Source organism: Marmota monax, unplaced genomic scaffold, assembly GCF_021218885.2.
Source record: "Marmota monax isolate L192 unplaced genomic scaffold, Marmota_monax_Labrador192_F-V1.1 WCK01_AAM20220418_F8-fsc00017, whole genome shotgun sequence".
In the NCBI taxonomy this organism is placed as follows: Eukaryota; Metazoa; Chordata; class Mammalia; order Rodentia; family Sciuridae; genus Marmota; species Marmota monax.
This window is the reverse complement of record NW_026695241.1, coordinates 3,686,668-3,703,290: the sequence shown is the minus strand read 5'-3', so window position 1 is coordinate 3,703,290 and position 16,623 is coordinate 3,686,668. Positions and strand designations below refer to the sequence as shown.

The following is a 16,623-nucleotide window of genomic DNA, read 5'->3' as shown; positions in this document are numbered from 1 at the left end:
TCTTTCATGCTTATTTTATAAAGCTCAAATGGAAGCTTCTCTTTATCACTAAGGATAAAATTTTGCCAATGTATTAAAAATTGTTAAATACAAAATTTGCTTAGACATTTGTCTTGTAGTTAGGGGGAAACTTGTTTTATGGTTCCCCAATTTTATTTCCATTCCTTTCTTACTCCAAAGTAAGTTGGCATTTGATGAGACTTCCACCCTGGACTCTGCTTTGCTTAAGAGGCTGTATTGTGCCTTTCAGCTTCTAGTCTAGAACAGAACCCTTAAGTACTTAGCAGAAGCAGAAAAAATGGAGTTTTATCAATGTCAAGTGAGATTGCAGTGTAAACTCACTTGCTAGGGAGCTGCACCCTGACAGCCTTTCTTGTACTAACAGGACAACAGTCTCCTGAGAATGACAACACCATCAAGGACCTGCTCCCAGAAGATGCTGGAATTGACCACCAGACAGTGCACCAGCTGATCACAGTGCTCATGAAGTTCATGGCCAAGGATGAGAGCAGCGCTGAGTCAGACATCAGCAGTGCAAAGGCCTTCAACACGGTCAAGAGGCACCTGTATGTCTTACTTGGCTATGACCAACAAGAAGGTTGCTTCATGATTGCACCTCAAAAAATGCGCCTGTCAACTTGCTTTAATGCATTTATTGCAGGAATTGCCCAGGTAAGTGTGATGACAGCTTTGAGAAGTCAAATATAGGGTTTTCATAGAAGCAAGGCATTAAATTCCATTTAGTGAATATTGAGTGGAGTATAAAGTTTTGTGCACATGACTTGATATTAGGCATGGGTATGTGGATATAATAAAGATGAGTAAGAATTAGTAGCCTGGTATTATGAAGAGAGTATATATGTGCATTCATAAAGTACACGTAACATAAAATTTACCATTTTAATAATTTTCAAGAGTATAATTCAGTGGTGTTAAGTACTTTCAGAGTGTTATGCACCATCACCAGCATCCATCTCCTGACTTTTTCAAGGTCCTAAACTAAAACTCTGTGCTCATTAAACAATAAGGACATATAAGATTATTTTGTTTGTGTGGGGTTTTAAGATCCTCTTCCTTTTTGGCTTCAAGTGGAGAGAGTTAGTCATACAATCTACTTCATGCCACACTGTTATCACTGGCTTTTTTTGTCTGCTACTTCCAACTGCTTTGTCACTTGCCATCTACATGATCTTCCACATTTTATTAACCCATTCCCTCATATTGCTCCCACTTCTTCCCTACTCCAGACAGCTCAGTAACTAAAATCCTTGTGTAGGTACTTATCAACCAATGTGAGAATTCCCTTGGGGATCTGGGTCATGGGCTGTATACATATGCCTAATTAGATAAGAGCTACACATGTCACTCTCTAGCATAGCTGCACCAATCTGCAAAGGTGGAGGACTTGAGGCTAGAAAGATGTGTATGTGGATTTCAGCTTTGCCATTGTTGTTAGCTCTCATGGCTTTAAACATCCTCTGCTTACTGGTAGCAGAGATTTATTAGAGACACCATAGTGTAAAGCACCTTAATTAATGCCTGCCTCTTGGCAGGAATTCAATGGATGGTAGCTGTTACTCTCAATTGGCTCAAATAGATTGTAAAATAATGAGCACGGATAGGCAAAGTGGGAGGAATTTTCGTGTAGTTATCTTGCCTTGATACTGATAGCTGGATAGAGCACCACTAATGCTCAGCTATCTGTGATGAAGAGAGAATCTAACATGTCTTCCTTCCCTTCCTCTTTCCCTTCTTTAAATTCACATTATACATGTCTACTTTAGATCTCTATATTGTTGAATATGGAGATCATTTTTAATTTGGGGCAACAAAGCCATCCTGAATATCTTTACCCACATATTTTGGAGCTGATTATTCCCTTGGGATATGTTTAATTATTGTGTGAGAGGATGTGTGCTTTTTCTTACTTCTGAATATATGTTCCTAAATTGCTCTCTTGAAAGTGTCTATTTCTCTACATTGTTACCAGTATGAATTTTTTTCTTTGAGACCAGTTTAGTTCTAGTTTAATAGAAAAAATTTTATCAATTGATGATGAAGTAAATAGATAATTAGATAAGAATTTTCAATTTACAAGTTTTTGTTTTTTGTGAGGTTGAACTTCACTTTACATAAACTGGCTATTATTGTTCATAATTGTGAGCGATCTTAATGTTTTGCCAGATTAAATGTTTTGCCAGATTTTTTGTTGTGATGGCTCAAATTTTTCTTTTTGAACTTCTAAGTGTTCTTAAAGTTTTATTTCAGTTACTAATATTTTTTCTATTTCAGGTTATGGACTATAACATTAACTTGGGAAAACACCTTCTCCCCTTGGTGGTTCAGGTGCTCAAATACTGCTCTTGTCCTCAACTACGGCATTATTTCCAACAGCCACCTCGTTGTTCCCTCTGGTCCCTAAAACCTCACATCCGGCAGATGTGGTTGAAGGCCTTGCTTGTCATCCTTTACAAGGTGAGTTGCCACAGTCACACTGTTTTTGGATGTACTTGTAATATATCTTTGAGCAGACTGTGAAGAGATTTGAATCTCTGAGGACTTGGTAGGAGAAAAATTTGACCTTCAGAAGAAGTACCATGATATTCAATCAGTTTTGGGAAGCAGAAGAGCTATTGGAATGAAAATAGTAGTAGAAGGGCTGGGTTGTGGCTCAGCGGTAGAGCACTCACCTAGCACATGCGAGGCCCTGGGTTCGATCCTCAGCACCACATACAAACAAAGATGTTGTGTCCGCCTATAACTAAAAAAATAAATATTAAAATTCTCTCTCTCTCTCTCTTAAAAAAAATAAAAATAAATAAAAATAAAAAGGGCTGGGAATGTAGCTTAGTGGTTAAGTACCCCTCGTACAAAAAAAACAACCCAGAAAAAAAAAAGATGAATTGTGGGGAATTGACCAGCGACAACCTCTGATTATGCACACAATCTCCTATTTTATCTAAACATTAATTATTATGTCAGAAAACAAAGAATATATTTGAAACTGTATTCACCAGATGTCTGTGCAAGATAGTTTTCTTAAAGACAATTGTAACTGTAAACTGTCCTTTGATTCTGTCAGGAGTTTGGTGCAAGAGGAAGAGAAATAAGGCCATTATCAGAATCTGTGTTTTTACTTTTCTGTATTTTTTTCTTTTATCCCCAAGAGGTACTAAGAAAAATACTCGGCGATATTAAGTGGAAAAACTTATTCTTTAAAATAACTATTTATGTTTTTCTCCCTTCATTTTATTGAGCAGTATCCATACCGAGACTGTGACATCAGCAAGATCCTGCTGCACCTGATTCACATAACAGTCAACACACTCAATGCGCAGTATCACAGCTGCAAGCCCCATGCCACGGCAGGACCTTTGTACAGTGACAACAGTAACATAAGCAGATACAGCGAAAAAGAAAAAGGTACTTTCCATATTGGAATTCTATCCCAAACTTAGCTTGAATACATAACACATTTCTGGAAAGTGCTTTTCTTAGGAGACATAGGACCCTAGATCTCATGGTGGAGTAAAAAAAAAAAATTACTTAATATTTTATTACTTTCCCATTAACATTTCTGCTTTAACTTCTTAATTTGAGAGAAATAATTGATATGCTTCTAAAACCCATATAGTAAGAGATAGTTTGTAAGATATTTTCTGCTATTTGGTTAAGGAGCCTTTGGAAGCCTGCTCTTAACATGCTGGAAACATCTTGCTTTGGGGCTGTGACACAAACTTAGTTTTGCACTTAGTGGAATCTTGAGGGTCTCTCTAGTTTGCCCCTGAATTTTATACTCACAGAATTTTCATGTTGTCTAAATTTTCTGAAGCGCTTTTCCCTAGTCTCATTATTCAATGTGAAGTGATTCAAGGTGATGAGTGAAACATTTCTGGGCCATAAGTTAGTAATTTCCAATACTGACACCTTTTTTTTTATTCATGGCTTTTCCTTAAAGAAGACAGTAGAATGAAACTTTAAATAGAGTAAAAGTACAGCCTGGATATTTTCAGGTGCGACGAAGAACTGAGGTATATATCTGTGAATGTCAGAGCATGATTAGAGTTGTAAAAGGTGACATCGTCTAATCCAATCCTGGGAAAAAGTCAAGTGCCTGATGACCCTCTGGGTGCAAGAACAGTCTGAATTCCAGACTGCTCTGGAATATCTCAGTGGGATGGATTATAGCTAGAGTTCCACTGTTTGTTTATTGCTGAAAGGTTTAAGAATCTAGGTTCTTCAAATTCTGGTAAAATTTAAATCCTTCCTGAAGAATATATTGTCTACTAGCTGAAGTCTTAGTCTCTGGGAAATTGAGTAGGTTTGGTTAAGATAGAGGTATTCTTTATGCATACTTAGTGTTTGGGTCAATCCCAGTGAACCTGGGTGGGGGGGTATCATCTTGCTGTCCTTTCATCTCTGTCATACAGTACATCTTGAGGATTATTCCACAGTTATGTCATGGAAGTCATAATACCTATTTGCAAAACAAAAACAAAAACAAAACACTATTTTTCAAAGGGGGAAAAGCTTAAATAGAAATGAAGAATTAAAATAGAGCATTTTGTTACATTCCCCAGAAACATTGGGATTTGATGGGCTTTTTCATCTTTGTGGGAATTCACTGGGAACTATTGTAACCATTTTGATTGACAATATTTATTTTTTATTTGATTAAAAAACTACTATGGATATTTCATCTAAAATTAACAGCTTTAGCTTTCATTTTCTTATAGAACTTGTGCATTAAGAAATGATTGGTCCTTAAAATTAATGCTTATATTCCCCTGTATTCAAGAAATCCTGAATAATCATAATCACACCTGAGCCTCATCTTGTCATATATAGGTATAAATATGGGCTACATATTTTCATCTCAGTGATATTCAACTCAAATAGTAGGTTAATTCCATTTACTGTGGTATTAAATGTGTCTAAGCAGCCTTTTCTCTTGCCACTTCGAATATGGTTTTGGCTTTTCAAAGGATGAAAGAAGATAATAAGTGAACTTTGTGAGTTGCAGCATAGCAGTTCCTTCCTCATTAATGTGTTTTTGAGTGTATTTCTATTTAAAAATGGCCAAATGAGAAAAGAAGAAAGGACATAGAAACAAACTCAGTAGGCACTTTTGGGGACCCATTTGTTTATGGAACCCTAGGATCATAACAGTCAAAGATTCTTTGTAGGATTCATGAGATCCATAACAGTTACACATGGCCAGTGACTCAGAGAAGAGTCTTACTTTAATAGAAGGAAATGTTTTTTTTCTGTTTTCTTTTTCCTTTGTTTACTCTTTCAGTCCATAATCATTTGTGGAGCTTTTGAGATAACAAGTGGCTTTTCTAAGCTTTTTCTGTGTGTTGTGTGTTTCATTACCAAATGTAGAGTACAGTATTTTGCATTCACAAAGTATAAGGTGCATGTACTGTTAGGCTGTGTCTATGCCAGTTCCCAAATCCCAGGAAGGCATATATTGTTAGAAGGGGCAAGACCCACTTATGTTGTTTAATTTCCTTTTGCCAAATTAGACATTCAGGCAAGTTCAAGCAGTGTCACAGATTCCTAGATAAAGTTACTGGCATCTGTGTCATTTGGCTTTAAGTGTCATTTGGGAAAGTTTCTCTAGGAAGGCTCTTTTGGAATATTGAGATGCCTCTCAAAAAGTGCTGCCAATTATCATTTAGAAAATGATGGGCAATCTTGTAACCAGTTGCTTTGTTCAACATATGTATAATTTGATACCTGGATGAAATATCAACCCATAGCTAGACTTGGCTGGTGCAGAAACCACCCAGACTGTTCCAGAATGCTTTCACTGAAATGCTTGTGTAGACACAGCCTAAGAGAGAATAACCTCTTAAGTGTAATTTTGACTTTCTCTCCCCAATTAGAAGAAGATAGTGTTTTTGATGAATCTGATATTCATGATACACCTACTGGACCCTGCAATAAAGAGTCTCAAACTTTTTTTGCAAGATTGAAAAGGATAGGCGGCAGCAAAATGGTGAAATATCAGCCGGTTGAGATGAATGTTCAGAGAAGTATGAATTTTTTCTCTTAGTAATTTTATGCAGAAATGTTGTACTCTACCGTTTGTTTGGGGTGAAATCTTACTTTTATTATGTTACTACACATTTTGATACCGTTGATTTTTATATTATATGTATGCACAAACAGTATATATATATTCACATTTATATATATACGTGAATTGACAGATACATCATTAACGTCATTATCGTCTTCAAGGGCCATTGCTTGATTTGATTTGTTGCAAGATGTTTGCTTCTCTTCCACACAATTTGAATACAGTTTCCTAGATCTGCCTCAGCCAAAAATGATTCCTTCTCCTGTGCACAAATGAATAGAGCTGAGGAATTATCCTGGAGCTTGATTTTGGGAATCAGATCTTAAACTACCATTTTGGTTTCTTTCATTCCAAAGTTCTCCCGTTTTTGAAATTAGAATGAACCTTAAAAAACCTTGGCCAGAAAGTCAGTTTTTCCTTCTGGTGGAGCTGGGATTGTGATTATGATTTATGCCAATAGTATGCCCAAGTATAAGGGGAAAAATGGTGAAATCTCCAAGTAAAATAGTACTAGCTTTTTCTGTTTTAATCAGGTGAAATAGAACTGGCCGAATATAGAGAAACGGGTGCATTACAAGACAGCATTCTGCACTGTGTGAGAGAAGAAAGCATTCAGAAAAAAAAGCTGCGCTCTTTAAAACAAAAATCTCTTGATATAGGGAACGCAGACTCCCTCTTGTTCACACTAGATGAGCATCGCAGGAAGTCTTGCATAGATCGGTGTGATGTAGATAAACCCCCTGCCCAAGCTGCTCACAGTGCCCAGAGACAGAACAACCACGCGCGATCGAGGCAGAACTCTGCTACACGGCCAGACACTATGGAAATCCCTGAGAACCCAGCTGTGGAAGGTTTTCTAGAGCCCCGAAGGCCTGTGATACCGGAAGTTAGGTTAAACTGCATGGAGACGTTCGAGGTGAAAGTTGACTCTCCAGTAAAGCCTGCACCCAAAGAAGATTTAGATCTGATAGATTTGTCCTCTGATTCAACTTCAGGGCCTGAGAAACACTCTATACTCTCAACATCTGACAGTGACTCTCTTGTATTTGAGCCTCTTCCACCTCTCAGAATAGTGGAGAGTGATGAGGAAGAGGAGATGGTGAACCGGGGGGCTGGTGGCAAGGGTGCTGCCTCCTCTCCCCCCGTCCCTCGCCACCCCTCTGCCCTCAGCCTGAGCACAACTCCTCTTGTGCAAGTCAGCGTGGAGGACTGTTCCAAAGACTTTTCTTCTAAGGACTCAGGAAATAACCAGTCAGCAGGTAACAGGGACCCTGCTCTCATAGCCCTGGAGGAACCTACAGACTCAGAAGAATTATCTCAGGCAGAGGAGCTGCGAGAGTTTTCCTGTGGCAGCCCACTGACACTCAAACAAAAACGAGACCACCTTCAGAAGTCATTTGCTGTCCCTGAGATGTCAACAGATGATAACCCTGAACCCAGCACCGAGGAAGAGAGGCATGGGCAGATGCCAAGTTCAGGGCCCAAAACCGTGCTCCTTAAAGTTCCTGAAGATGCTGAAAATCCAACAGAAAACGAGAAACCTGATACCAGTGCCGAATCTGATACAGAACAGAATCCTGAAAGAAAAATGGAAGAGGATGGAACTGAGGAATCAGAGTTCAAGATTCAGATAGTCCCCAGACAGAGGAAACAGAGAAAGATTGCTGTCAGTGCTATCCAGAGAGAGTACCTTGACATCTCCTTCAACATTCTAGACAAATTGGGAGATCAGAAAGATCCAGGTAAGCTCCTATTGTGTTTCTTCCAGCCTTTATCTTCAAGTCTGTGTATCTTCTTGGTAGAGTTTTGGCACTGAATGTGCATCATACTCAAAATCTTATAATGTCAGAGTGTGACATTATAATCGCTTCGTAATCACTCTGAATTCTTCTCGCTTACCAGATTATGGTGGATTCAGAGGTGGTTCTACTGGCTCCATAAATGTTTCTGTGCTTGTTGTCACTAAACTCTGTAGTCAGTTCTTAGCCACTGTTGGCAATAGAGGCAATGATTAATCTCTATCAGGATATTTCAAACGAAATTTCAGTCTTCCCCAAGCAGCAGAAGAGATTAAACTCCTTTTGCTTTTTTTTTTTTTTAATTTTCCTGTTTGACTTTAGCAAACTATGATGTAGTCCAAAGGACAAACAAATGTGAAGGGCTAAAATAAAGCATAGAGTGCATGGAATGATTTAAGAATTTGATTTTAGTCATTAGGACTGCAGCTGATTACACGTGCTACTATCAGGAAACAGAAATTACCAGTTACAGTCTAGGCCCTAATTCACGGACATCATTTGATGGTGATGAGGGCACAGCACAGATTTCCTGCCTTAAGCAGCATTCCTTGTGTTTTCTTGGAGTCACTGAAGATAACTTTTAGAAAGTGGCAAACTGAGAGTACATCTTATTATTTCATAGTATCTTTCATAGTATCTTTCATAGTCTTTCATAGTATCTCAGTGCTGATTGGAAGGCTGCTTCATTTCTTAGTTCAGATCTAAATGATGATGATGATGAGGAGGAGGAGGAGGAGGAGGAGGAGGAGACGACTCTTCAGAAAAAAGGAATTGGCCAGAAATAATTACTTCAGTATATTCATAGACTTGAGACTGGTAAAATTCTTGGATTCCTTTAGACTGGTTCCTGATTTTATACAAGAGGATCCCGAGGCATAGGGGAGGTAGTGTGTCTTGTCCCAGGTCACACTGCCAGACAGAAGCAATGCCAGGGCCATCCTCTATCCTCCTGCCTTTCTCATTGTTCCACCTGAAAGTGACTTATAAGAGAATGTGCCCAGGCTCTTTATTTGCCCCAGGTATATTGAAAGGTTTCTAGCTGTTCTCTAGCTCACAGGACGGAGCTGTGTACCTCAAAGATGCTCTGTGAAAGTCTGTTGAATGAACACTAGTGTATTTGGAAAGGGTCATGCTCCAGCCAGGTAGGGGAAGAAAAGATCTGTTAATGATAAGAAATTTTAAGAAGCTAAGAAGGTCTCAAGGGAAAGTGGGGCACCTTTTATTATTGGAACCAGAAAGAAATGCTACATAGGAATGGAGAATAGTGCTAGCCTAGAAGCTGTAGAGGTCTATGGGGTGTGGATCCAAGAAGCCAACAAGGCCTATAGGATGAGTGTCTGATCAATAGGCTATATGTAGGCTGTAATATGTATGTTTGTGCATATGTCACCTTCTTTTTTCATCCTTATGTATGATCCTTCCCCAGGGAGGAAATTGATTTTATATTATTTGATACCAGAACAAGAGAAAAGTATCTGACAAGTATATATATATATATAATATGCATTATGCTATCGTAATGACAAGCATACACATTTCTGCCCTACCCTGCTGGGCAGTGGAGGAGGCCTAGGCTTCCCAGGACTTTCTTGTCTCTCTCTGCAGGAGCCAGGGCGGCCCCACACCTCCTTCTGGGAACCCTCCCATGCTCTCAGCCTTGCTGCTCATTGCCTCAAACTCAGGACTGAGCTCACTGTGCACTTTCTCTCTTTGTGTCAGTTCTTACAAGAAGCATCAGGGTTCTGGGCATTCTTCATCTCCCCGAGGCTTGCACACTTTCTGTTCTTAATTTTTCTTTCAAGTTTCTCTATCCCAACTCCCTAATCCTTCCCTTGTGTCCTCAGAAATTCAAGGACCTTTAGGAGCAAAACACCTTTAGGTTCTCTCTCCTGTGATTGTTCCCTTGGCCTTCTTAGTCTAATGGACGCCTGACTTTCCCTGGGGACACTGCTTTTCTCACAGCCTTTGCATGGCTGGGGATTAGGCATCTTCTTTGCCCATAATTACCCACTTCAGACCATTCCTCCCTTCCTCTACTACCCCAGCTCTGAATCTCCTATCATCCAACCACTCTGTAATGCAGTTTCCTTGCTACCTTGTTACTAACCCTCAGTCTTCTCATTTGCTGGCAGATAGGATTCCTGGCTCTTCTTACTCTCTCCCAAAACACTCCTGCCTTGGTTCTTGTTGATTTTAATATTGGTATGGATGCCTCTTCTAACACTCTGGTTTCTCAGTTCCTTGAATCAATCTTTTTCAGTGATATGTGTGTGTGTGTGTGTGTGTGTGTGTGTACATTTTTTTTAATCCCTCACTTTAGCTCAACTACTTACTGCCATGGGTCATTTCACAGGCAAATACCTGCAATCTTTCCAAGATCTAAATTTTGTCTCCTGTTCTCTGATTACCACTTCCTAGCCCCTGCCCCCAGGCAATACTATGTCTTGTGCCATCTTTCCTGGCCTCTCCCCTACTTCATGTCATATCTCCTTACTACTCTTAAATTCAGGTCTCTCAGTATAACCCTTCCTTGCCTATACCTCTTTGGCTTTTGCTTTTTCAGATTTCCTTGGCCAAACACAACCCATGTTAAGTCAAAGTCTCCATATACTGGCACCTATTAGATTAGCATTAGAATCAGTATTAGAGTCTTCATCTACTGTACCTATTAGATTAATGTGCCTGTATAAAAACACATAATGTGGATGGCCTCATTTTAAATTCACGGCCACAAATCTCAACTGGGTCCTTTTAAAAAATTGGTACATATTAATTATGCAGAATGTGGGTTTCATCATGGCATCTGTGTATACGAAGAAACATATTTCACTCACCGGCACCTTCCCTCCCTCCCTCCCCTCCTCTGCCTTTCTAATTTGAAGGAGTCTCTTTTTCCTCCCTGTTTTTTCCTTCTAGTTTCCATGTATGAGAGTGAAACGTACAATAATTTTCTGAGTCTGACTTAATTTCACTCAAAATTGCAGTCTCCAGTTCCATTTTTCCTGTGAATTATAATTTCATTCTTCTTTATGGCTGAATAAAACTCCATTGTGTCTATGTAACATATTTTCTTTATCCAGTCATTTGTTGGTGGACACATAGGCTGATTCCACAACTTGGCTATTGTGAATTGTGCTGTCAGAAATACAGGGATGCATGTATCTGTAAAATGTGCTGAATTTAATTGTTTTGGATAAATACTAAGGAATGGTATAGCTAGATCATACAGTAGATCTATTTTTGGCTTTTGGAGGAAACTTTGTACTGATTTGCATATGTACTAATTTACACTCCCACCAACAGTGTTTAAGTATTTCTTTCCCCCACATTCTCCCCAGTTTAATTTTAAAATTTTTTTTAGTTGTAGTTAGACAAAATACCTTTATTTTATTTATTTATTTTTATGTGGTGCTGAGAATCGAACCCAGTGCCTCGCACTCTACCACTGAGCGACAACCTCAGCCCCATGATTTATAGTTTTGATGCTTGTTATTCTAACTGCAGTGAGATAGAATCTCAGTAGTTTTGTGTGGTTTTTGTTTGTTTGTTTGTTTGTTTTTGTTTTCTGTTTTGTGGTGCTGGGAATCAAAGCCAGGGGTTCATGCCTGCCAATAAGTATGCTACACTGAGCCACATCCCCAGGGCCTTAGTGTAGTTTTGCTTTGCATTTCCCCAAGTGCTAAAGGTGATGAACATTTTTTTCATATAATTCATTGTACTTCTTTTGAGAAGTTCAATGTCTGTTCAGTTAATTTGCCCCTTTATTTATAGGGTTGCTTGCTTTTTCATATGTTGAGTTTTTTTGAGTTCTTTATATATTCTGGATATTAGTCCTTTGTCAGAGGAGTAGCTGATAAATATTTTCTTCCATTCTTTCAGTTTTCTCTTCACTCTGTTTTCTTTTCAGTGCAGAAGCTTTTCAATTTGATGCCATCCATCCTTCCTATCTATCTCCATCCATCCTTCCTATCTATCTATCTATCTATCTATTTATCTTTTTCTCTTGTTTCCTGAGCTATAAGCAATCTTATTCAGGAAGTCGTTGCCTGAACCTGTATGTTGAACTGTATTCCTTTTTTTTTTCTTATAACAGTGGCAAAATTAAAAAGTATATTTAGGTCTTTGACCTATTTTGAGTTTACTCATGTACAGGGTCAGCAGGTTCCTTATGGCTACCTGGCGAACACACTTCATTTTCCTGATTCACAGCTCCATTCTCCTAAATGACTACTTCATAACTACTTTTCTCCCTCAATTTTCATTTCCTGTTCCTATTTGACATCATCAGAAGGAATTTTCACAGCCTCCTACCACTTCCTACCTTCCAGTGTTTGCACTTATGCACCCTGACTTCCTGGCTGTTCCTAAAGGCACATTTCCTTGATATTTCCTATATCCTACTCAAAGATATAGGCACCCCCAAATTCTCTGCTCTTTTTCCTCCCTCAGATTTTTTATTTCTAAGGGATTCTTGACTTGATCATATAGAAATAATCTTATATATCTCTCTTTATATATTAAAAAAACCCTCCTGATCCCAATTTTCCCAACTATTATCACTATCTTCAATTTTTTCCCATTGTGTTCTTTCTAAGAATCATTCCAGTGAAGTTTCCATTCTTACTCCACCACCAAAAATGCACTTGTCAAGGACACCAAGGACCTTCTTTTTAATCCCAGCAGTCAACCCTTAGGTCTTTCCTCTGACATGTAAACAGTATTTAACATGGTTCATTGCTCTCATTTCATTTGGCTCACAGGGTCCTTACTCTCTTGGTTTTCTTCTTATTCAGCGGTCACTCCTTCTTATCTCTTTTGTTGGTCCATCTTTATCTCCCTAATGGGGAAGTACTCTGGGGTCTCTTTCTTTGGTCCTTTGCTCTCTGGACACTCTTTTTCTTGATGTTCTTATCTAGTCTAAGACTTTGCATATTGTCTGTATGCTGAGGCAACTATCAGTTACCTGTTTTTGGAAAAACACTGTGTAACAAAAATCGGCAGCATGTGACAATAAGCATTTCTTTAGTTTGAGACTCTACTGGCCTTCTGGGGATTGCCTAAGCCAGCCTGGGCTGGGGCAGGCTCTGCTCCTCATGCTTGCAGACCTCCGTGGGGCATCGTGAGGCCTGGGAGTATTCTCATGGTGATAGCAGAGTCACAGGAGAGCAAAAGCAGTTATGCAAGCACTTTTCCATTTGGTCATACTATACCTGCAAAAATTTTGTTAGCCAAAGCAAGTCACATACAGACATAATATTATTTCTTATAACTCGGAGGGGACATATACTCTGTCTCTTTAGTGGGAAGAACTTGGGAATCCCACAGCGAAAGACATCAATTCAAGGAGGAGTGAAGAACTGGAGCTACATCTCTCAAATATTGCGTGGATGTACTCACTCTAAAGGGTGATCTGTAGTTCACCTGAGATTAAAATGTAATTGAGAATTCTTTATTTTAATCTGGCAACCTTGATCTGCCTTCAAAACATCCAGAACATTATCCCTTATTACATTAACTGCTGTGAGCCACCAGTAGTTCTTACCTGGCTTAGGTGCTGTTGCCTCTTAACTGGTCTCTCACCTTCTACTTCGGTTGCCTTCACATCCTCTCAACACAACAGCCAGAGTGATCCTGTAGAATTTGAGATTATGCTTTTCTTCATCTTAAAACCTGCCAGTGGCCCTCCATTTCTTCCATAGTAAAAACGCAAGTTCTTGAAGTTCTTGGAATTCCCAACATGCTCCTCGCCCTCATTAGCGCTCTCACTGCATGTGCCCGGCTCTTTCCACAGCTTCGCTCTGCCACTGTGGCCTCTTGCCAGTTATTGAACACTCTCTACACCTTTCCTCCTTTGCCTTGGCTGTTCCCTCGACCTGGAGCTGCCCAAAGCTTGACTCACATCCTCACTTCTTTTAATTCTTTGATCAAACATTGGATTCTCAATGAGCCCTGCCCTGGATGACACCGCAGTGTCCCACCCCTACCTGACCTTTGCACGCTCACTCTCTCACTCTCTCTCACTTCTCTTCCACAGAGAATTAATCTTCTAACATACAATGATTAACTCACTTTTACACATATTAATTATTGTCTATCTCTCCCACAAAAGTGAGAGCCCTGCATAGCAGTGATTGTGATCTGGTTTGTTTGCTGATTGTGTCCCAGTGACTAGGAGAGTGCTGGCAGGTATCTGATGCGTGAAAGGAGAGCTTCACAGTTTCTGCACAACACTATGAAAATTGAATGTAAATATGTTACATGGATAGCTGTTCTGGTATTTGTCTTAAATTGTATACAAATAAAAAGTTTTATAAAGTGATTGAAACATCTTGATACACTGCTGATTGTTAATGACTGTCTTACAGTAATGACATTTCTTTAAGATTATAGATGTATTAAGGATTTTAATAAGCATAACAAAAACTCCCAAAGTCTTGCTAATCTTTCAAAAAGTTCCCAGAAATTAACTTTAAGCATTTTCACTCCCCGTTCCTGGTGGGATTATTGTGTCATAGCTGTTGCACACACGGAATGCAGGCAGATCAGGGTGAGAAAGGGAGCTATGCAGGTTTGTGACTTGTCGCTTGGGGAGGATAATAATACCCAATCTTTCCGTATCTTGATGACTTAAATAACTTAAAATTAATAACTATTTTGTGCTTTATCAAGATGGCTTGGGAAACTTTACAAGTAATTTTTTGGTTATCAAGAAGTCATTAATCTCGCAACTGTATCTACTCAGAAAGACCTGTAAGAGTCAAAAATAGTTGTTTCAAAATCAACACTTAGAATTTTTTTTCACAGGCCCTCCCCTGGAATCTATTTTACTTTTTTTTTCTGACAGTTGAATAAGTTTAATAAGTAGCAAACTTAAACTTAAATTATATGTATGTATATATGAATGTATGGTGTATTGTTCTATGTCAAGAAAAAAACAACTTATCCCATGCAGATGATGAGATGGAACATTTTTAAGCTTAAGAACTTGGACCATTTAGGGTCAGTCTCCCTGATTGGCAGCATAGTGTATCCATGGAACCTGTCATGATCACTCCAGGCTGGCAGAATGCTCACCGTCTGGTGCTACTGAAGATGGCAAGAGAGTGTGTAAGGAATTTTAGGAGGTTTGTTATGACAAACCATTAAGCTTTAAGAAGTTTTAAAGGATAATCTTTAGTTATCTAGAATAATATGGGACAACTGATTTCCCAATATTGATATTAATAAGACAATAGTATATACAGAAAATATTTTACCTTAGATATCAAATAGGAAATGAAAATAGCATTACCTGGTGATTCTTGCCTATAATCCTAGCTACTTGAGAGGCTGAGGAAGGAGGATTGCAAGTTCAAGGCCAACCTCAGCAACTTAGTGAGACCCTGTCTCAAAAAAAAAAAAAAAAAAAGTTTCTTTCTCAACAAATAAAATACAAAATCTGAGTTAATGGTATTTATTCCATTTCAGATACAGTCCGTACTATTAAATTACTTCTGGTTTACCAAAGTTCATGGGCAAGTACACAGAAAGTTACATTATAGTATGTTAAGTTTGCAAAAAGTTAAGGGCACGGTGCTCTGTGATTATTTAAGAAGTCACTCGACCCAGGGTTTGTTTGCATTTTGGGAATAAATAGGATTTTGGAAGTATCCTTGGAGCTGGAATTTCTATGTAAATTGAAATATAAATAATGATTAGGAAATTTCCAGACAAAGATGGAGATAGATATTAGATGAAAAGAAATTCAGCATGGAAAGGTGTTTTAGTCAGATTTTTCACTGCTGTGACTAAAGGTTCTGACCAGAACAATTGTAGAGGAGGAAGAGTTTATATTTGAGGACTCACAGTTTCAGAGATCTTAGTCCATAGAAGGCTGGCTCCATTCCATGGGGCTTGAGGGGGGCTGAATATTATGGTGGGAGAGGGTGGCGGAGGGAGGCAGCTCATATCATGTTGACAAAGAAGGAGAGAGAGAGAGAGAGAGAGAGAGAGAGAGAGAGAGAGAGAGAGAGAGAGACTCCACTTGCCAGATACAAATATATACCCCAAACCACGACCCAATTCCAACCTTCTCCAGCCACACCCTACCACTTCAATTACCACTCAGTTAATTCCTACCAGGGGATTAAATTGTTGATTGGGTTAAGATTCTTACAACTCAATTACTTCTCCTCTCTGAACCTTCTTGCACTGTCTCACATGTGAGCTTTGGGGGGACACCTCAGGTCCAAACATAACAAAAGGTAAGTGCCTCATTTGAAGATGTGCATGGTAAAAATTCTGAGCTGTAGCTTTGTGGTCATGCTATCATGAATTTCTAAGAGACACATCAATAGATGCAGAAGGTAATGTAGAATCAACTCCTATAGAGCCCTGAAACTTGTTTGGATGCAATTCCCTTCAGGTAATTATTAGAGCCAAAAAGAACATAAAGATTTGAGTGGGTTTAATAGACAAGAGTGAAAAGGATATGGAAAAGGCTCTTGAACTTGCTTTTCTTCAGTGTCCTGAGTTTTAAATTATTTTTCCTTTGTAGATCCCTCCACTAAAGGACTTTCAACTTTAGAAATGCCACGAGAATCTTCATCTGCCCCTACATTAGAAGCAGATGTTCCAGAAACAAGTAGTCATTCCTCAATATCAAGTAAGAGTCCTTCCCCCTGTGCATTGTTTGGAACACAGTCCTGCTGTACTATTTCCAATTGTGCAATCTGGTTGTTTTCTCTCTTTAAAAAA

The 16,623-nt window shown here is 38.9% G+C and overlaps 1 protein-coding gene across 12 annotated transcripts in view; it reads left to right on the top strand.

Annotated features, from left to right (window-relative positions):
* The window catches only part of Unc79 (unc-79 homolog, NALCN channel complex subunit), a 267,146-nt gene that overhangs the window by 168,882 nt on the left and 81,641 nt on the right, over positions 1-16,623 (top strand). For 9 of the 12 annotated variants that reach the window (XM_058577735.1, XM_058577733.1, XM_058577730.1 and 6 more), the window contains 6 exons: positions 386-672; positions 2,293-2,475; positions 3,261-3,423; positions 5,892-6,041; positions 6,622-7,830; positions 16,424-16,531. In XM_058577735.1, coding sequence (XP_058433718.1) covers positions 386-672; positions 2,293-2,475; positions 3,261-3,423; positions 5,892-6,041; positions 6,622-7,830; positions 16,424-16,531 — 2,100 coding nt within the window. The remainder of the gene's footprint in view (positions 1-385; positions 673-2,292; positions 2,476-3,260; positions 3,424-5,891; positions 6,042-6,621; positions 7,831-16,423; positions 16,532-16,623) is intronic. The other 3 variants (XM_058577734.1, XM_046441090.2, XM_058577731.1) reach the window with 1 other exon arrangement.